The following is a 21,368-nucleotide window of genomic DNA, read 5'->3' as shown; positions in this document are numbered from 1 at the left end:
CCCGCTTGTCATTGAAAAGATCAGATGCAGGTCGCAGAAAATCGGAAATGGGTCACTTTGGGCTGCAGTGTGACGCAGCCTGAGTGCTCTTAGTAATTAACATTAACTCCACTTCCACCATTCACATGACGTATGTGTCACCTTTAATTTAAATCCAAATGTACTTTTAAGCAAAGTTAACTGCATTCAAAAATATTAATGAATACATATTGCTCTCAATACTAATCCATACTAATAATTGTGCCATAAACACCACGGTACAGATACTGCCAGGTGTTACTGCAGTCATTTTTCTACAGTTTAGGTAAATTCCCATCCTGTCTGAAAATAAGAAACTGCCTGGCTTTCAGTGAAGTTTAGAAGTTTTCACCTCCAGGATCAGTAATCAATAACTTTGAAGCAAACTAGTAAAACTCCTCTGACTTGACTGTAGCAGCTGAAAAATCGAAACAAGCAACATTCAGATCAGGGAGAAAATCATACAAACATGTTGGAATGATGATGTCACGAGAGGAAAATGTCCGACTCATAAAGATGTGATTTTGACGAGGGTAACATCGATACTGTTGATGTTACCGATATAATGCCCAGGCGGCGCGATTTGTGACAAATCTGCGCAAATCCATGCAAAGGGTTAATTTCATTCTACAACCTTATTGACACAGAACAGCAGTTAATGCAGTTTTACATTAAATCACAAAGAAATCATTGATACAGAACACGTGTCAAACTGGAGGTCCGTGAGCCAGATCCGGCCCGCCGTGGCTTTTTATGTGACCCTCTAGAATCTAGATTAAACTCTAATTGTGCTTAAATATTATGTTTTCAATCAAATCAATGCAATTTTTCTGTTTACTGCCAAATTATATCAGTCTCTCCAGTTTCTTGAGAATTATTGTGGAAATTCATGCAAAATCAACAAATTCTCAATTTTTTGCGCTACTTCATTTGTATTTTATTGCAAAAAACTTTCTTACTTGTACTAAGCAGCTGCTTCAGCTTTAATTGATGTCAGATTATAGTCCATGACCTATACGGCGAGTAATAAAAAGTCATATTTACCGACATAAATAAGCGCAAATATCGCAAATATTTCCAAATTAGTACCATACTTTGATTTTTATTGGGAAAAAAAAATCACAAAAAGAATCACAAAATCCTGGAGGGACTGAAAAGATGTTCAATATTATTTAATTTTAAGAATTCATTCATATATTAACAGTTTGTGAACAGGTTTTATCAATACATTCTGGGACAACCGGCCCTTTAAGAGCATTCATGATCTTGATTTGGCCCAAAATTAAAATGAGTGACACCGCTGATGTAGAACATTTTCTCTCCAACCTCACAATGTAGTGTCCTGTTGGTCTATTAAAGGTGCAGTTAAAGTTATTTTTTTGCATTTTGATACAACACAATCTTTAAACAAGCCTATACTCAATCGTAAAGACAGTTAAAGTCTAAAATGCAGATTACCAGGTTGGATTATTTGAGATATGTACCTGATGATGGATGTTTCATTAGAGTGTTTCTTGGTAAACCTTTGAATCAGAATTGGTGGAGTAAGTTTGAGATGCTGGCTTGAATCTTAATGGGTGGGAATCACCACTGATCAGAATATGGTCCATAACTGCAGCTGATATAGTGCAAAAATCCCCAGCAATGACATTTACTAATAAATGCACCTCTGTAGATTCCTAAAGTGAAGAAAGAAATGGTTCAAAACTAATGTGCATGTGAATCAATGACTTTTCTTTGCATTATGAGACGAAACGGTACCAAATAAAATCCAAGTTCAAAGTGCAAATAGAAAACAAACCACCTCAGTTCTTTCAAATGTATTCAGGAGGCTACAGATGCTTTGCACAGAGAGCAGGTGTAACTGCAATGAAGCCTGCATCATGGGAACATGTTTCACAAACATCCAAAAGTGCTTTTTAACCACAGCGAAACGAGCGAGTACCTGATAATAATCCTGTCAGAACCAAAGAACAAGAACGGTGACTTTAAACTGCGCTCCATTTCCGAGCGGACTGAGAGGAATGCGTTGAGATTTTTGGTTTAGACTGATGACAGTCACATGCGAGTCCAGAGTAGAGCGCTTTGTGTTAGTGCAGAGCGCTTTGACGAGCATCTGTAAAGCTTGAGAGGTTTCATTCAAAGGAAACACTGACTCCTGCAGGTGAACGCTGCTATGACAGGTAAAAAAAAAAAAAGAACAAAAAAAAAAAAAGGAGCAAACTAGAATTGTACAGTAAAAAACCCTGAACGTAAACAGCAGCTCCTTGTTGGATTATTGTTACAATTCCAGTGTTTAGGACTTGAAAACATTGAGACAATAATGTTTCCCACCTTCATCTCGTATAAATCAACTAAAAATGTAACAAATCTGTTAGTGGAGCTGCAGTAATTTCACATGAACTCATGTAATCTCCTTATTTTTGTACAAAAGCGTTGAGAAACAGATTCATTTTCTTCTGAAGAAAATATCCAGGTTTATCCAATTATAAACATCTTTAAAATATTTGTTTTACAAATAAGCAACAATTTATGTCACCAATTACAACGACGCAGGGTGGTGGCTGCAGCATGCTGTGGGGTTACATCACTTCAAACAGGACTTATTTTAGTCAAAGTGAAGGAAATTGAGCAGATCCAAGTACTGGTCCTGACTCAAAACCTTCAAGATGGAGACGACTGATTAGTATCTTCGTCTTTACATCAGGTCCAATCCTGCATCCAAATCAACAAAAAAAGACTTCACTGGATGAAAAAGGAAATAGAAAATATTTTTAAAATCCATGTGGTTGTCTGAAAAAGTTATAATGGTGTAATTTTATAATTAAATTAAAATAAACTAGTGATTTTAGGTAACCGATTAATTTGATTTTCCTTTGATTTGGTCAGGATTCCAGTGAGATTCATTTATAACGGTCTCAGTGTTTTAAGCCTCAAACACCTGGAGGGTTAGCAGCTGAGTGGATATGTCAGAACCGCTGAATGAACCCGTCACGCAGGGTCCATGTAAACCCATTCCTCCAAAGAATCCATGCCAACAATCAGCTCGATCAGATATGTAATTATAGGGGTCATGAAGAAACAAAGGCAGTCAGTGCTCATAAAAAGCAAACAGGATTCCCTAAATATTACAAAAATAAAACCAAAAAAATAAAATTACTCGTTTTGGTTCTTCCCTCACCCCATTTTAACCTCCATCACCCACCAGCATTAGTAGTCAGTAGTAAAACTCATGTACAGCTACACATATACACGGATTATCTATACATAGTACCATCAGTTCACCACTCAGAGTGGACAAAGAGGAAACACTCACAAAAAATAACAGAGAAAAACTGGAAGCTTTGGTAGAAGCAAACCCAACGTACCGTTAACTCTGTGCACCACAGTTAATTAGGGAAACATTTAGGAGAAATAAAATCTACATAAAGCTTTTCTTATGTCTGCTTTAAAGCATCGAGGTTATGGAAGTGGAGTTAAATCAGCCTTAAAACAACAACAACAACATCCGCAGGATGGAAACAGAATCTCAGTTACATTAAGATGTCATAGTGCAGCTTATTCCACAGCAGTCCTGCTAATTTAGGCAACGTCCCTCTCCAGGCTGCCATGGCACACACAGGAGATAAAAAAAACATTCAAATTAAACCCATTTCCATTCAGAGGGAAGACAAAAACAGAAACAGAAAGACTTGCATCTAAGAGTTAAAGAGCAGAAACGCTGATCAATTAGGCTGCAGGTTGTGGTGAAGATGGTGGTGGAGTGCAGAATATTTCCACAGGAAGGAAAAGGGTAGGGCTTTATCACCATCTAGTGGTCAGCCTCCGCTATTACAGTTCAAAATTTCAGATTTGAAACCTTAAAAAAATAAAATAAAATCCCTTAATTTTAGCTCGAGTATTTTTACATATTTGGGTCTAAAATCTGTCCAGGGTGATCATATCTGAACCAGTAAAATGTCAGATGCTGCTCTGTTCAACATGATTTAAAGCTTTCCAGAATATATGTGTATAAAAAAAGAGGTTAAAGATGCTTGAAACACAAAGTTTCAGCTTCCCTGGGTCACCATGAAGCAGCAAATCTGACTGGCTGCAAGACAGAGGAATACAACAATTAAAAGAGACAAGAACAATGTTTTAAATGTGTAACAAAGAAAGGTCTGATTATGACGCTAATGAAGATTTCAATTACAAATTTGTCAAAAACAGCAAAATAAAAAATACAGCTCCGTAGACAAGGACAAAACAGTGATTTCTTTAAAAAAAAAGAATAAAATTAGTAGATAATCCATAATCATTTCTACCCCACACGCGATCACTTTAGACCTCCATCTTGTTTTCCCTCTCTCTGTAAAATGTAAAAGTCTAGTTGAAAGAAAGTTCCGACTCCGACGGGGCAGGAGTTGTGGAGGAGGACGTGGAGTCGTGCAGCGAGCCCTGATTATTGTCCATACTCTTGTCGAACGATCTCGGGAACCAGGGCGTGGAGCAGTTGGAGGGCGTGCTGGAGGTGGGGCTGCTGTGATTGGACAGGGCCGATAACGGGGAATCCATACAGGCGCCTTTGTTTTGTAGGTCCGAAGGAAGGTGCTGACTGATCTCTCTCGGCAGCTGACGGTACTCCTCCTCCAGTTTTTCGTTCAGCTGCGACTCAAGCTGCTCAGGAGCACAAAGACAAACACCGGGGGTTCAAATGTTGTTTGTAAGCATAAAGTTTCTGAGATAATAAAAGGCATTTTTAAGCACCAATTTACATCTTCACATCTTTTCTTTGTGTACCCAACATTTGTGGCACCCAGGATTACTGAGCTATTTGAAGTCACCCCCTTAGCTATTTTTTTTTTATTATCTGTGTTTTAATTATTTGTGTTGTGGAGCTGACTCTCATTCACTACTAGATGATTGTGAAGTCATTTCCGGTGTAATACCAATTAACGCCAAAAGATGGCAGTAGTGACGAGGGAGAGAGACTTACACCACAGTCTTACTGCGTCAGCTCTACTGACGTCAAATGCGGATGTCAACATCAGAGCGTCACAACATGACTGCGAAGCCGCTACTAAGAAAGTGATTTCTGTTTTCACAGGTGGCTCCTGTGCATATGGGGCAGTTAGATGGCTAGAAATTTTCTGTTGTAAGTTAGAAACATTGTTTGTTGACATTTATTCTGTTTTGATGCCTGGCCGTTGACTTCATGCGTTATTGCGGACAGCCTGGCCTTTTTTCTGCTGCTGACTGCGATTCCCTCTGGTATCAGAGAACAAAAGAAGTCGTGAACAATGACTTCGATTTTCTGCGCTGCAATGGCAGCGAAGGAAGCCGCTGGAAGTCAAGTATTGCTCTTGTCGCTAACCTAAATGTTAGCTAGAGGTGAGGTGATGGTTACCTGCTTTTAGGCCAGTGGTTCTTAACCTTTTTTGAGGTACCGAATCCCCCAGTTTTATATGCGCATTCACCGAACCCTTCTTATCCCCCCCTGCCCCCCGCCGACACACAAAATACTTTGCGGTATTCTGATTTAATTATATTAGCTGTGTTACCACCCCCACGCCACTAGAGGCAGTAGCAACCCCGAAAAGATGCAACTAAGGAGCAGATTTAGACTATAGAATTTGGTAAAAACCATAGACATTAATATTATAGTATTAATGTCTATGATAAAAACGGTGAGTTTTGCTTAAGTAATTAAAGACACAAGTTCACATCCATGCTGAGAGTGGAGCTCCTACAATCAGGGCTCCTCCGCAGCTCTGATTGGCTAAGCAATGTAACGTGATCCTCTGCAGCAAGTGACGGCAAAGCGGGGCGTCATCATGACTTTACACAAGTGTGTATTTACCTCCGCGGCAGAGGCTCCGCCGAACCCCTGGGGTTCGGTCGAACCCAGGTTAAGAACCACTGTTTTAGGCTAATCGTTAGCCACATTTAGCATGTCTGTTGAAGAGATAGGGAAGTTTAACGGTTATTTTCCCCCTTTATTTTAGATTAGCAAGGTTTTATACGGTATTATATATCCATGGCGCATTTATAATAAATTGTTTTTTATTAGTAATGCATGTTAAGTTTATGTTTATTTATGCTGACTAATGTTATTTTGTATATATGTAGCAGATTATACAAAGAATTGTGTACTTATCAAGCTCTTAGTCTGAGTTGTATCTATGAAGAAAAATCTGAATATAAATATCAGTCAGTGGTGCGGTGATCCAAGAAACCACCACTAAGAATGTGATTTCGGTTTTCACAGAAGACAAAATAAGTGCATATGTAACATCAGCAAAATGTTTTCTAATATTTAAATCTGACTTTTTGTGGTTTTCTGTTTTGTTGCTTTGTTTTGTTTCATATTGTTGTGCTCATGTAAATCAACTTTGAGTGCTTAGACAAGCGTTATAAAAATACATTACCATTAAATAAATCAGTAACTACCTTCTCAACAATAATTAGCTGCTGCTGTGATACTCTGATTTTCCGTGAGCTAACAAGAAAATTGGACATCAGTGCTTTGACTTCTTTCAACCACATGCAGCATTACCTTGAAGGGACATTTTAAGTCAAATTCAGGTTTTTTTTGTATAGGACATTTCAGCAACCAGGCGGTTTAAAGTGCTTTAAATGAACAGCTCTGGCACACTTCTGATACCATGTTTTAGTCTGCCAGTTCATTTGAATCAGACGTGTAGCAGCCAAACATGCAGCACAGTAGGACCAGAGGAAACCTTGTTTAGATTAAAGTATTTCTCTTTCTTGTAATGATTAGTTTTGCCTACACTCACCTGTGTAAGCAGACTTTCCATCTGCTGCGTCATTTCCAGATGCTTCAGTAAGAACTTCTCTTTTCTCATGCTCTGCAACTTCTCAAGCTGGTGAGGAGCAAGTGGAGATTTTAGGTAAAACCAGGAAGAAAAACAGCATAAAATAACAAAGAAAAGCTAATGAAAGTTACTAAAGTTGCTGGTCCAGATAAATTGGCCCCAGATGAAGCCCAGAACAGAAAACTGGACTGTAAATGAAGTCATTTCAAACTTGCTAGGAGCTGTAATGATGTACGAGTTGGATTACCTTGCGAAAAACTTCCACACTTTCGTTTATGTGTTTCTTGGTGAAATCAGATAATTTCCTAGAGAGAGAAAAATAAGAACAAAGATAAAACAATGAAGATCAAAGAGAGGAGTGAAAGACAACAGATTACTGGATCTAAAAAATAAACTAAGCATTTTATCTCAGATTGATAAAACAGGTAAATGGAAATTAAATGTTTTTGTACAAGTCAGGTTCTTTCTTCTTTGCTTCTACAAGGTTCTGTATTCTCCTCCTTTCCAGGACCTTTTGGATCTCCTTCTTCTCCCTGCAGACACAGTCACAGATTAACTGTATACATATAAAAAGAAACCAAATCAACCTGATTTAAGAGACACAGCTGAGAGTTAAGAGTATGGAGAAAGTCCAACCAGGAGCAAAATGAATCCTGGAAAACTGTAGCGTTGGCTGTTGCTCTTACTTGGTGCATGCGTCTGTGAGCTTCTTGGTGTGAAATTCTTGATATTCAGTCACCATCAGTTTTAGCTTCTCGTGCTCCTGAGAAGAAACAGCAGCAGATTTTTCAGTAACACTGGAGGCTGACAGGCGAAGCATTTTGGATCAAACTGTCCTGTGTAGAATCTAGAGTTTATTTCTGAAATGTCTGAACATTTTAATAAGAAACAGCTAATTTTTTATTAAACAAGTGTTGCTAGTGCACAGAATCGGGAGAGCAGAGAGAGAAGGAGGAAGTTCAAACCATCTCTTCCAATGATTATCATGAACAAGGATCGTATCCCCTACTCCAACGTCTCTCTGCCCGGCTTTTTTACCAAACGGCCTGACAGAGATTTAAAGGGGAGCATCAAAAGCAAATGAGGTGGATTAGCATTGCTTGCTAATTAGCTTTGCTTGCTAATCCACCTCATCCAAGACGTGAAATATCGTCTCTGTTGCCGAGAACTTGAGCTGCTAGCATCTCATGATGGTCATCAGACTCTGCAGAAACCTGGTGATTCCGGCTAAGGCCTGTATTTTATACACCTTTGGCCAAAGCAGTAGAACTAGTAGGAAGTCGATACGTTTTACCAATACAGCATGACTGTAATAAATTAACTCTTCAGTTACTGTCTTATAAATCACTCCAGATCCACCTGTTTGCTTCTCTTACTGGGCAGGAACCTGCTGGAGGTCAGCGAGGTCAGTTACGAAATGTCCCTGCGGTCCAGAAAGCGACCGTTAAACCATCTCTGTTTCTTAGAGCAACTGGTGCTTTCAGCTTTGTGTTGAAGTGTTGTTACCTCTGCCAAGTGCTGCAGTTGCATCTGTTTTTCCTGCAAATGGAGGCTCTGCCGCAGTTCCAGCAGCTCCTGCATGTTTTGTTCCCAGAGCAGGGCCTTCTGCTTCTCCAGGTCTCCAATCTTGTCCTGGGAATCACTGGAGCACAGAGGAACACCAGTTCAGCACCTTTCAGTTCACCTTTTATCTTCATCTTCACATTGCTGTCGTCTTTCATCCGTTTCATCCCTCTTCCATCCTTCAGGCTTTACTCACCCTTTCTTGATGCTACGCTTGAAGTTTTTCTCAATGGTGGTGCGCTTCTTTTGACTTTCAGCCTGAATCTAGGGGTGGGGGGAAAAACACAATGAAAAACCAAATACAGTTTGGCACAAGAAAGTATTTGTACGCTAACCTGCTTTCTTGAAAAAGTTAGGATAGATCTATGCACTACAACACATGTTTATTTTTTGTACAAAATCATTCCTAGATTATGAAATTTTAGTTTGGTCAGTTCTGCCCGTTTTGAGCTCCTTTCAGAATGAGCTGTTTTGGGGCCTCTTGTCACTTTAAATCCAGATAAGCTGCTCCCCTACTCAACATTTACACTCGCACATGAAAACGGCTGCAAACGGATGTGGAATTATATATCCGTACATCGTTGAGAAGCAGAAGTGGAGCCTCCTGCACAACCAAAAAGAATGCAGCAACTGGTTTCTGGATGGAAGTCAACAACAGAACGCTTGTCTTTTTTTTCCAGCAGCCATTATACAATGCATACAGTTGACCAAACATGCTGGAGCTCTTCTTGGGTTTCTAGGCAACATTGTGGTGCCATTCAATTGCGACTCAACAATTGGGAGATTTTTGAAAAGGCTCATTTTCCAGACACCAAAAAACATTAACGTATTACCAAAAAATGGCTGGGTGTTCTTTTTAAGCTTTTTCTATTTTGCATTTACCTTCTTTTGGTTTTTCTTTCGCAGCTCACTGAAGTCTTTAATTTGTTTCTTTTTCAGCTTGGTGAGATTCTTTTGCTGCCTCAGTTCCTCCAGAGACATACTTGAGATATCTGAAATATATACATCACTTTAAGTCCAGCTTATTTCAACCCTGATGGCTGTTTGTCAAACAAGACGACTTCATTTGTTTCAGGGTGGAAATGAATGCGTTGTAATCTTACCTGTGACTATGGATACTACGAAATCCTCCTCCGTAGGATTTTGCACTACAACAGGAGGCAGAGAAAACACTCACAGCTCATGTGCAACAGATTATGGACAAATGAATCATTCCCAGACTTGTTCAACAACAGGAGACGTTGGTTTGAATGCAAATGCAGCTAAATTTACTGCAGATCCACAAAAAAATACGTTCACCGATTGTCATAAAAATGTCTGAATTGGAGCTTCTGAACAGTATGATGCCTTGAGAAATATCCTATTAACGTTTCCACATTTTGTCTCAAGAGAACAACAAACATAAAAGTCTTGTTTGTAAATCTTATGTGATAGAGTCTTGCTAACACTCCAGCTTTAGGTTGGTGTAGGGTTAATGTCCTTCACCCCGTCTCCTGTTAAACTGCATGCTTAGTGTTGCTTAGGCTGGAGATCTGTTCAGAGGTTGAGATGTTGGTTTATAACCCAACTCTTCTTTAAATGTCTTCACAATTTTCTCCCTGATCTGTGTGACGATGCGTTTCTTGGCCTTCATGATTCTTGCCCATTTACGAACATCAGCTTAGCACACATTACAGCTCTTCTCTGCACTTCTCTCGACTGAACCAGTGTTGCATCTGGTGGCTAATGTAACACTAAAAAACCCTGCTGACCCGCAGGTCTGGTTTGAGCAGTTTCTAGTTGGCACAGGAATGTCTATAAGCTTTTACATAAACCATCACTCCAGTGCCGACACTCAAACAGTGAATTTGTGGATGTGCCTACCTGGTGCAGGTAGACACTCAGGAGTCTCTTCAATAGGACTGCTGGGAAGCGCCGGCTCAGGGGAAGGGTGTGAATCTTGAATGTCCTCAAACATAAATCCGCTAGGATCATCTTCTAACTGTTTTCCAAAAGTAAACATTTCATATATTAAAACTGATTACAATGGACAATAGATGAAGAACACTAAAGACATGCTCACTAACTCCTACACAAAGTAAAGCGTATTTTTGTCTTACTTCCTCCAAGAGATCAGCAAGCAGCTTTTCTCTTGCGTCCAACTGATTGATGTGCTTAATGGGGTTGGTCAGAGCCTCGATGTAGTCTGGGTACAGAAAAATGAAGAAACACCAGAGGCAGATTAGCTTAACTGATTATGGCGTTTAACTGTTGATTAGAGAGCCATACATAACAGATTGAAAAGTTAAAAAGTATTTTAAAAATAACTGTGCAGTCAAAAATGTAAACGTTAAGTGTTTTGTTAATAAGGAAGTTAAATAAAACAACAAATATGCTAACAACATGACAGGTAGTCGAGCTGCTAATCAACGCCAACCAAGTACAACCTTGGTGGCAACTGCAAGATTGTTTCTTTGCTAGAAAAATGGATTTCAAATATATCAAAGCATTTATTTAAACTAATTTATTTCAATAAATAGAATAAAGAGAAACTAGCTACATAAAAAGCAGACCTAAAAATGTTGCTAGCTAAAAGTGGAGATTAGCTTCTGTGAACAGTCGCTAATTTGTCAAAGAAATAAACTAAAAATTCTTTATAAAAGGAAAATGAAAAAAGAATGAAAAACACAGGAGATTCCTAACAGCCGTTGTTTCCCATTGGACGGCGGCAGTAACTTGTCCTGTTACTTCTTGTTGATTTAAAGATGATCATATCGTTTAAGTTCCAACTGAAGGATGATAAATTTACCCAAGTGTTGATTAGGGACAAAGTCCTTAGCTTCAGTGTAAACCAGCAGAGAGGCCATTAATAGTGGCTGGTTAAACTCGGTCCTCAGGTTGATGTAGCGGTAGCCTAAGAAAAAAAAGACAAATGGAGACCTATTAATGATAGATATAAAACATTCCTGAGGACATACATTATAATTTAGTAGTAGTACTTTGCTTTCAGATCACATAAATATCAGAAAGCTCACCACGTTTGAGGGAAGACACTGGGAGAATTCGGTGTCCGATGAACTTGCCGTTTTCCTCAAATGCAGAAATCCTCAGAGAGGCCAGTGAGGGGAGAATCACCTGGAATGTATTGAAACCAACACACCAGTTTTAAAAAAGGATGTACGACAGAAGACGAAATGTTGGAAAAAGTTTGCTTTGTGAGCAAACCTTGTAGAAGACGAAGCGCTCATCTTCCCACACGGGGTCCATGGAGTTCCCATTGGAGGTCCTGGTTTTGCTCCTCCTCTTTGTATCATGTGGAAGTCCAAACAGGTCAACCTCCACATACACACCGACCTTTTTATCCGTCAGGAACTGACCTGAGATTATCTGATGGAGGGGCAGTAACACACAATTATAGCACGATGACACAGGCTGCTTTAATCAGACAATACACAGACAGTTTGGTTCGTACCCGAACTATGACCGTATTGGCAACAATCCCATCCACAATTTCTTCCGTATAGGGATCAAACTGTTTGTCCGCCCTGGTCATGATCTCTGGCTTCAGCAGGTAGCCGCTGTGGCCATTATACTCAAATACGCCCATGTTCAGCTGCATGGGGAGGTCTGAGAGAGAACAAAAACATTTTACATAATTTACAGAAGGGAGAAGATTTTTGTGAAGGCTGACATAAGAGTGTTTCCTAATACAGCCCTCTGTGTTTTTGGCACAGCTAAAAAAGGCTATAAGGCTTAAAATAAATTATTTTATTGCAAATAAATTTAGTTCAGTAGAATAAAAATTACACTTTAAGAATGGCTTTTTTCTCTTGTTGAAAAACAGAAAAGCTATCGTCAAGTCTTGTTCACATGGCAAGATTTAAATGATCAGGCCGATTTTCAAAACCTGACAGACCCCACATGATGATAAAAAAGTTTCAGGTGTAACAAGTTTTTTTGTGCAGTGTGTTGTGTTCAGCCACAGGGTGAAAACAAAACACCAAACATGGACAGATTTAGCTCAACAACATTCAGGAAATCTCGCCAAACCTCCCTAGACCAATGTGAGTTTAGAATAAACAAACATGGCCGACTGGGAAGAAGCAACGGTGAGAGTTTATGGACTATTTTTAAGATGGCAGTTGTCTTCAGTGTATTTTGGATGCCCCTCCATCACGCTTTCTGATTGGCCAAACATCACAATCAACTGGTTGCGTTACTCGCTTGTTTTCAGGGGACACCACACGCTGCGATATGGGCCAAGACAATCCAACATGTTGAATATCTCAGGTTTTAGACCAGTGAATTCCTGATCACGCCACCAGTTATTCTGCGCTTTCTGAGCAGACTAGGTCGCTCTTAACTCCCAAAACACAACAGGAATATTTCCTAAGACTATGTTAGGAGTCATCATGACATTCGGGGCCTCCTGATTGTCACACCTCTAGTAGTTTTAAACTTATTACCTACTGCTTTGACGGGTGAAGAAGGGAATCTACGTCAGAGTGTTTTACAGATTTTTACCAGAGCTGCCAGTGAATGTGAAAGGCGCTTTATACGTCAGCTTTAGAGAGCAACAAACACAAATCCAAAGGAACAAGGCTGAATTAGCAGTGCTTACCAAGAGTCTGAAAGTTCAGTGCCACCATCTGGCATCCGATGTTCCAGAAGAGCTGAGGCATGTAGTTGGAGCTGTCTACCCTCGTTCCTTTGGGGTAGATCCGGCTCAGCTGCTTCTTATTATACCTGGAAGAGTCCTGTCAAGGATCAACATGCTGAACAGGTACAGGGAGGGGCAACATCTGCAGATTCAATTTATTACATGCTGGGCGCAGCAAGACTCAAAGTTCAGTTCCTGATGGTGTCCAGGCCGATGTTCGAATAAAGAAGGTGGATCCGTTGGTTGCTGTATCAGCGGTACCACTTATGATGTCAATTGTTTATATAAGTCAAAATGTAGAGTCTGCAAATATGGGACCAGACTTTTGTTTGACCAGATATCCTAAAATACATATCCTAAAACCAAGACCAACCAACAACTTAACACTATGGATTCTGTCTCTGCTGGGAGGAATACGGATTTGGAACCTGAATATCCATTTTCTGGAATTTGAGAAATACTGGCGGAGAGATTAGCACACAAGCTCTGCTTCAAGCTTTTAAGGATACGTAAGACACTCAAAGGGGAAGGTTTTCAGGATTTCTATGGCTTTGGTTTCCACAAATGAAGACATCTCATAGAGCCTTCTCCTCCCTGGTAAAACAGAATGTGGATAGGATAAATATTAGGAACTGGTAAAGGAACATGAAAGTAAACTTTAATGATCACTCAAAAGCACTGAAAGATATCCTTTTGCCACCGTCTCCAGCCTTCTCATCATCGGCAGACACACACTCACTCAATGCATTGTCAAAACCCTTGAATTTAACAGGTTGGATGTAGTTGACGAGATTGGACATCTCCTCAGTAGCGGACACTTCGTTTAGGGCTGTACCCTGAGGGGAGAAGATCGCAGGAATCCATCAGCAAGCCGCCCAAAGAGACCATCAAAGGGCCAATCTGCTATTTCTAATACCTCTTCACTGGCGGCCTTTTTTCCCTCTGGCAGCGTCTCATTCTCGTCTTCCTCCTCACTCTCTCCTTCCCCTCCTGCCAGAACAGGATAAATATATCCAGAAAAAAATGTACGTATGTGTGCCAGTCAAATCCATTCAACTCTGTTTGAGAATACAGAGCGACTTACGTTGCCCGGGGTCTTTGGCCGCCTTCTCAGCTTGCTTTTGGTCACCGTTGGACAGGATCTTCTGTCCCTCTGTTTCTGTAAGGGGGGAATCTGCAAAACCAGCAGCCATTTGTCTGTCAGCTTAAGTAAGTTTGCAAAAAGTTTTAAATCACTTAGACTTTATTAACTCTTTGTGTCCAAGGAGCCATTTGTATTTTATGTAGGCTGGGCACCGCACTGTGGTGTCTGACCCTCCCATAAACCAAATCAAATCAAAATCTAACCCATTTAGGTCCTATTGCTTGTTCATCCATTTTGGTTGCACTTTTTCCCTCCGCACAACTTTTTATTATTCTTCTTGGATACAGTTACTTTAGCAATGACATTTTATGGTTCACCCTTGTGACTGTCTGCATCCGTACCCCGGGAAGGCGACGGCTGGGTCGGGACGGGATCTTTGCGCCGCACGGTTGTCTTCTCAAGGTGGGGCTTCTTCTTGTTTTTGATCAGGATCTTTCCCAGCAGGTCTTGTGGTGAGGGAAGAGGGGTTTCTTGTTCCAGCTAAAACCCATACAGATGACAAATGGTAATGTTTGAGCTAAAATAAAACAGGATTGATACCAAATTAACAATAATAATAAAAAACTAGGTATCTTTAATTTCATCAGATATAAGAGACAAACTTCAGTCTCAGAGCCAAACTCGATGTTTAAAACTGAAGCTAAAGCTATCAGAATTGTCAAAACATGAATGTTCTTGTTGGATTTCGCAACACTGAATTTAAAGAAGTATCTTATTTTGCTTAAGAACAGGCTTGTCAATTCTGGTTTAACTCGTAAAATGAATGGGGGAAACACATGAACATTAACTGAATGATCCCCACAATCACATATTCACTCATGTTAAAATGTAATATTCTCACTTGTGTTATTTTGCATAGATTTCTTCCTAAGATTAAACATATTCATGATGTGTATGATACTATTTGCTAAAATTACCCCCCAATTTACTCTTAATTCCCCCAATTTCTAAGGAAAGTTTCCCCCGTCTGCCCTCCCCTTCATTGCCCCACTGTGGGGTTGTGGGTCAGATTAAGCAGATATGAGCATCACAGGCGATGATTGAGGTTGGACAGCACAGAGAACACAGATTTGAGTTTACCGGGTATTTATCCAGCGGATCAATGAGCAGGGCGTCTCCAAAAATCGTCCTGCAGTACTCTGCCATCTTGGCCTGTTGCTTAGGTCTGAAATGACAGAAACTTATTAGAAACTGGAGCCCTACATGCCTTCAAGCATCAGTGGCCAAGTTTAGTGGCTAATATACTAGCACAGAGTTCACAGAAGAGCCACATGCAGGCAGCCTGTGACAAAGTTTTAACGAGACTTACGAGTCAACGTGGTTTTCAAAAGACAGGATGAGAGGGTAGGGGGAAGCCTTGAAAGCGGTTTCTGCTATTGCTTCAATCACATCCTGCAGGCCACGACAGGAAGAGGACATTTAAAATGTGAAAGTCTCAGATCATAAAATACATCTGAAAAATAAATAAATATTTTTATTGCCACATTTCTGCTTCTGTCTGGATTGGTTTTTACCGTTTTTGTCTTGAGGAAGACATGACCCAAAAGCATTCAGTGACGTTCTGGATGCTCCCGTTAGCCAACTGCTTCACTTTGTTTAATTCACTTGTATTGTAGAAGTCTATAGAGCTACAATAACCAGGAATTCAAACCAAAGCATTGCAGCTGTACTTTATATAGACCATTCGTGAATGATTTAAAAGCATGATATGTCTTCATTAAAACTGACACATTTACACATGCTGCGGAATATTGCCTTTCCTGCTCATAGAGCTGTGAGACTGTCACACAGAAACACAGTCTTCATTCAGAGGCCTTTTCAGGTATGCTGCAAGACTGACTGCTACAGGAGACCCTTCCTGCCCACAGCATCGCCATCGACAACGACACTTTGAAGGATGTTAAGAGTTACGACAACATTTAATTTCCATTTGGGATAAATAAAGCATTTTTGAATTTGAACTGAATTTGAATAAGTGTTGAAAGACCTTGAATGGGATCTCAGTGGTCATGGTGAACCCGTGGGTGATGTAGGGCTCCTCGTCTGGTGGTTTGCCCTTCCAGCAGTCCAGCTCAATGCAGCGGCAGCCGGTGAGCAGCACCTGCCTGTACATCTCTACCGATGACGCGCCCGTCAGCTGACCCACTGGCGGCAGGCAGAGAGACACATAGCTGCATGTTCAAACTGAGCCACTGGGGATTTAATTAACGCTTTGCAGCTTTAAATAAGCACCTTGAATCTTTTCAGTTAAATAAACCACCGAAGGTAAAGATGTAGATTCTTCTGGAGAGCGTTTTACCTGTGAGGTATGTGTTGTGAGAGGAGTTTATAAAGTAGTGAGCCAGCGGATGTGTCATGTCGTCAAAGAGGTCAAGGTTTTCTAGAGGTAAGCTATTGTTTTCCTCGCTGTTGAGGAATCGACTGAAACCCTGCAGACTGAGCTGGTCTGCAACAGAAAGACAGACAGACAGACCAGGTGTGGTTTTTATTATTCAAAACATTTACAGCTAAACAAAACAAATTTCAAACACAGAAATAAAGTCTGAAGAATAATGACTTGATTTCTGGTCATTATAAAAGCTTGGTTAGAAAAATGCAAACGTTTGTGTTGTACTTCACATTTTGTATTGTAAGAAAATTTTGTTGGTAATAATTTCTACCCTGATTAAAAATAAAAAGTTTGCATCTGCACCTGTGATGGACAGGTCAAATTTGTGTCATCCTTCAATTGCAGTTGGGTGGCATGAAATAAAATCACTCAAAAGGCCACAGATTTGGGCCAGAATTTGGACACCCTGTCATAAACCCATCCTAACATGTTCAAGGAAGAATAATACGTCCCCTGAACTATTCTTTATTATTGTCGTTTCATAAGGGTATTTAACCAGATCAAGAAATTAAATCTGAGCTGCTAACCTCTCTCCAGCTGGCTGAGGTTGCTCTCAAACTTCTCCATGACCTGTCGGACCTGGTCCCGTTTCAGGGGCGGGTACAGCACCTCGTTCAGCCTGGAGTCCCGCTGCTTGTCGTTGAGGAAATCCAGGAACTGGTCGAGAGAGATGAACGGTTTCCTCCGAGCACCACTGAACGACAGACAGAACCGTATCACCGAGGAGCGACCCCAAAAATCTGAGCAATTAGGTTAAAAAGAAGAAAAACTAAAAGTACAAATACCATTCCTCAAAGATGCTCTGCAGTTCGGGTCGGATACACAAGTTGTCGAGGAACTTTAGAAAAACCTCCCATGTCAAATCATCGGTCTTTATACTTTCAGACTGCAGAGAGATCAAGACGGAGGATTGGAAGATTATAAACATTATCTGGTTATTTATCAAATACAGATAACTTTGTAAACCCCAAGTCACTTAAAGTAGGAAGAGAGAAAAACTATCTGGTTTCAGCTGTTTCTAAACATAATGATAACGTATCAGGGCTTTTTTATATATATTATCACAAATCACCTCAATTTCCCAAAATTATTTTTCTTTCAATTTGTATTATATAACTCGTGTTCTCTAAACAGGCTTTATTCCTTCAAAGGAGCTGTTTGAGAGAGATGTGGCAATTTGTAACAATGTGTTTAAAGTTAGTGCAGACCATGGCGCCACAACACTTTTCACCAACAGGTGGCACCAGAGCAAAGAGACAAGCACACACAGCTCTGTCAGCCATGTTTCCAGACTTGATCAAGAAGAACAAGTCTTGTGACTTTAAAAAAAGAGTTTTAGTACTACAGCGAATATTCAACACTTAAGAGACCTGGCTTCATCTCAAAATCTGTAAAACTGCGATACTGTAAGGAGTGGAACCACGGTGGAGGAGCAGTCCCCCAAACATTTTTCAGCTTTCGCCCCAGACAGTAACAGAGGAAGACACAGGTAACTCCCACCCAGCCGTTACTGGTAGAAATGTAAAAGCACTGCCAGTAAACAACAGTAAACATAAACAACCTTATATAGTACATCCTTCAGCTACAGTCACAGTTTCCAGACCAGGAAACTTATAGGATGAGATCAGAAGAAACTCATCCTGCAAAAGTATCAGTCAGGAGATGGATGAAACAACAAACAACTCTGAAGCATCTACAGCACAACTGCAAATAATCTATTTCTTCATAAACCTCTGTATTGACACAGACTTCATTGTTATTCAACTGCATGTTTAAAATTTACATATACTTTTATTGCTGGTCTCCAATAAAAATAAATAAATAAAATATTGAATAATGGTTGTTGCATTTGGCAATCTAATTTCTGGGAGAGATGTTCGGGTGGTCAAAGCAAGAAGAACTGTCAGTGAAATAAATTTCTTGAGAGAGAAAAAAACTAGACGAGCCACAGTGGAGTGAAAGGGGAAACTGCTCATTCGTTCAGTTTCCTCTGAAACCTTGGGAGAACCAGTGCTGCCAGTTCATCGTGTTGGACCGGTGAGGGCTGATGAACAAGAACCAGACTTGTTTAACATCAGCAGCTCAATCAGCTGTGAGTTAATTGGCAGCAGCCAGATGCAGCAGTGCTTGTATGAACCCAAGTTTCCCACTGCTGCCCTGTTCTGCAACTAGTCACAGTCACTCAGAAGGAACACATCAAATTGTTGGAAGTTAGGCTTCATAAAACACAAGGAGGCTCGACTAGCTTCTCTATGTCCGTCTACACACTGTGGGCATCTGTGGATTTTTGAGAGAAATTTGCATACAAATTATTTGCGTTTTTTTCCCTAGAGTATTTCTCACATACTCAACCTGGATGCACTGCTGCTTAACATGCTACTGGCTGCAGAGCAGAAAAAAGACGACTGTAGATGTTACAGTCGTCTGTTGTAGCTCTAAAACAGTTCCCACCGTGCATGTTTCTGCATATCAGCTATATTTGATATTTTAAATACTAAAATAAGAAGCTATTGTTGTTTTTAGAGGGGATATGTGCAGATTGTGGCCATTAGCTGTTATAAAAAAAACACTTTAATATAAGGAATAATTTTCAAATATATTACTTTTCCAGAAACAGATTTCTAGATTTTTTAAGCTGTTTTTATAAAGTTTTATAAAAATGCCCCAAAAAGCACAAAAAAGCTTCAAGCTCAAGTGAGCTTCCAATTTAGCAGGCTGCTTTCTTACCTTTTAGCAAGTAATTTAGATCGTCTCCATTTAAAAGTTTGTAACATTCAGACATCTCTTTGCCTAAATTCAAAACATAGGAAGCTCAATACCAGCATCTAAACCAGAAGCAGGCCTGGAACAGAACACTTAATTGAATGACAGTGAATTTATCTCAGTGCTCTCTTTCAAAACTGGAAGGAAGTTTTATCTTATGATGCAGCAAGTTAAAGATAGAGGAAGTTATTAAACGTAAAAAATAATAAAAATCAATAATTCAGATATTCTTCATTAAGTTGGTGGATCAAGTGATAAATCGTTTTCCATTTCCTTGTATGAAAGCGTTGCTGTTTGAATGAATATCTTTTGGTTAATCACAAGAGATTGCATGTATTGATTACCTTGTTGTTGTTTAGGTTACACTGCTCCATTGCAGTCTCCACCCTCTTCTTATCAGAAAACAACTTCATAAAGCTGAAAAGCAAAAACTCTCACTGTTAGGTTTGGCTTGGTTCAAGTTGGAGCTACAAGTTAATGTTTGCTGGGGTAAAAAAAGTGTTTGCTGTCTTACAGATCACAAGTTATAAACCCTAAAAAAGCAATTTTTCAAAAGATGAATTCCTATGTTAAGGGAAAAAAAGCTTCCCAAACCAACCTGACCTGCTGTGAAAAAGCAATTGCGCCCTTACAGCCTCGTAAGTAATGCCTCCCTGGATTGGTGAGTCTTCTAACTCACAGTGGAGGATTTTTGGCCGAGTTTTCTTCATAGAGTAGGTAAAAAATAAATAAATAAATAATCTATAAGGGAGCAAACACTTCCCACAGCATCATAGATTATAAATAAAGAGAAAACGGACGGCAACTTCCATGTTTTTAAGACAAAGAGCAAAGCGAGAACATGAATAGGCAACGTAGAGATGGGTGTGTTACAGAGGGAGCAGAAAAGGCTTTTACTCACTGCTTCATAGGGATCCTCCCATCCAAATTCCCATGAAGCTTTAGTTTAGTGTACCTGAAAACAAACAGAGCATCGTTGGAAATATCTACAAACTGGGTCCTTCACACTTCCTGTTCAGATTCCACACATTCACAGCGTTCTCCCATTTTTCAGCCCGTATGTATGGATGTATGTATGTATGCATATCTGGATGGATGGATTGAATTATCCTGGACATGTAAACTCTTTTCTGTCCTCCATTTTGTTTCCTGTTGACGCCAGTCAGCAGCTTCGGTTCCCTAAACTGTGAATGTGTCTTACGCTTTGTAAAGGTGCCTGATCCTCGATGAATTCCTGGACAGTATGTTGGTCGCCAGGTCGAAGAGCTCATCTGTCCAAATCTGGAAACAAACACACATGAGGACGGCGTGTGACTCGACCGCATCGCTGCTGGAAGGCAGACAATGCTAATGACTAGCTAACGTGTGTCGGAGGGAGGCGGAGCTCCAGGATTACCTGTGTGATTTTCTCATCCAAGCCCAACAAACACATGAATGAGACGTTCACCATGTCCACTCCATAGACGATGGTCAGCAGCTTTGATTCAAACCCCTCTTTTTCATAGGACAGCTTCTCCCGTAACTTGGGATCCTAACAAAACAACAGAAATGCTTCATTTTTCACAATGTCCCCAAAACAACAAAGAGCCAAACAATCTGAACAGTGAGGACAAACACAAACTGTGTCCGTCTCTCCTGGAAGGAAGAATGTGATGCACGAGGCTCTGCATTCTAAACTAATTATCTAAATGACTCTTTCCTCTTTTTTAGCCCACCAACTCCCTATGGTACCTTGCATCTGTCTTGCAATTAAGCATCACTTTTCCTCAGTCACGTTACAGAGGAAGGTTGAGTGGAGTAATTTCCCAAGATTGCAAATTTTGATGACATAAATCACCAAAACTTTCATTTATTTAACTAATTCAAATTAAAAAACTGAAACTCATCTTATAAATACTGCTGTGGCTAGCACCGCTGCTCATGCACCTTTTTTCTTCCACTAAACTTTCCATAAATATGCTTTGACACAGAAATTTCTTTAGCAAAGAGGGTAGAAGGTGTCGATGACCATCTGTTGGTCAGGTCAGCTCCAATGAT

General features: G+C 40.0%; 1 protein-coding gene across 2 annotated transcripts in view; it reads right to left on the bottom strand.

The window, feature by feature from the left end:
* Positions 1-1,823: 1,823 nt before the first annotated feature.
* plcb3 (phospholipase C, beta 3 (phosphatidylinositol-specific)) overlaps positions 1,824-21,368 on the bottom strand; it is a 61,222-nt gene continuing 41,677 nt past the window's right edge. For both annotated transcript variants that reach the window (XM_017310518.2, XM_008435906.3), the window contains 31 exons: positions 20,728-20,862; positions 20,533-20,612; positions 20,233-20,286; positions 19,676-19,748; positions 17,354-17,454; positions 17,096-17,262; positions 16,479-16,625; positions 16,167-16,324; positions 15,489-15,571; positions 15,260-15,344; positions 14,521-14,659; positions 14,120-14,209; positions 13,952-14,025; positions 13,775-13,871; positions 13,545-13,629; positions 12,997-13,121; positions 11,848-12,002; positions 11,601-11,762; positions 11,411-11,510; positions 11,185-11,289; positions 10,496-10,581; positions 10,260-10,377; positions 9,500-9,544; positions 9,279-9,388; positions 8,593-8,660; positions 8,340-8,475; positions 7,520-7,596; positions 7,286-7,366; positions 7,081-7,138; positions 6,795-6,881; positions 1,824-4,674 (listed from right to left, as the gene is read on the bottom strand). In XM_017310518.2, the coding sequence (XP_017166007.1) occupies positions 4,384-4,674; positions 6,795-6,881; positions 7,081-7,138; positions 7,286-7,366; positions 7,520-7,596; positions 8,340-8,475; positions 8,593-8,660; positions 9,279-9,388; positions 9,500-9,544; positions 10,260-10,377; positions 10,496-10,581; positions 11,185-11,289; positions 11,411-11,510; positions 11,601-11,762; positions 11,848-12,002; positions 12,997-13,121; positions 13,545-13,629; positions 13,775-13,871; positions 13,952-14,025; positions 14,120-14,209; positions 14,521-14,659; positions 15,260-15,344; positions 15,489-15,571; positions 16,167-16,324; positions 16,479-16,625; positions 17,096-17,262; positions 17,354-17,454; positions 19,676-19,748; positions 20,233-20,286; positions 20,533-20,612; positions 20,728-20,862 (3,372 nt within the window). In that variant the 3' untranslated portion in view covers positions 1,824-4,383. The remainder of the gene's footprint in view (positions 4,675-6,794; positions 6,882-7,080; positions 7,139-7,285; positions 7,367-7,519; positions 7,597-8,339; positions 8,476-8,592; positions 8,661-9,278; positions 9,389-9,499; positions 9,545-10,259; positions 10,378-10,495; positions 10,582-11,184; positions 11,290-11,410; positions 11,511-11,600; positions 11,763-11,847; positions 12,003-12,996; positions 13,122-13,544; positions 13,630-13,774; positions 13,872-13,951; positions 14,026-14,119; positions 14,210-14,520; positions 14,660-15,259; positions 15,345-15,488; positions 15,572-16,166; positions 16,325-16,478; positions 16,626-17,095; positions 17,263-17,353; positions 17,455-19,675; positions 19,749-20,232; positions 20,287-20,532; positions 20,613-20,727; positions 20,863-21,368) is intronic.

Source organism: Poecilia reticulata, chromosome 18 (genome assembly GCF_904066995.2).
Source record: "Poecilia reticulata chromosome 18, P_reticulata-male-v2, whole genome shotgun sequence".
Lineage (NCBI taxonomy): Eukaryota > Metazoa > Chordata > Actinopteri > Cyprinodontiformes > Poeciliidae > Poecilia > Poecilia reticulata.
This window is presented reverse-complemented; position numbering and strand designations above follow the sequence as displayed.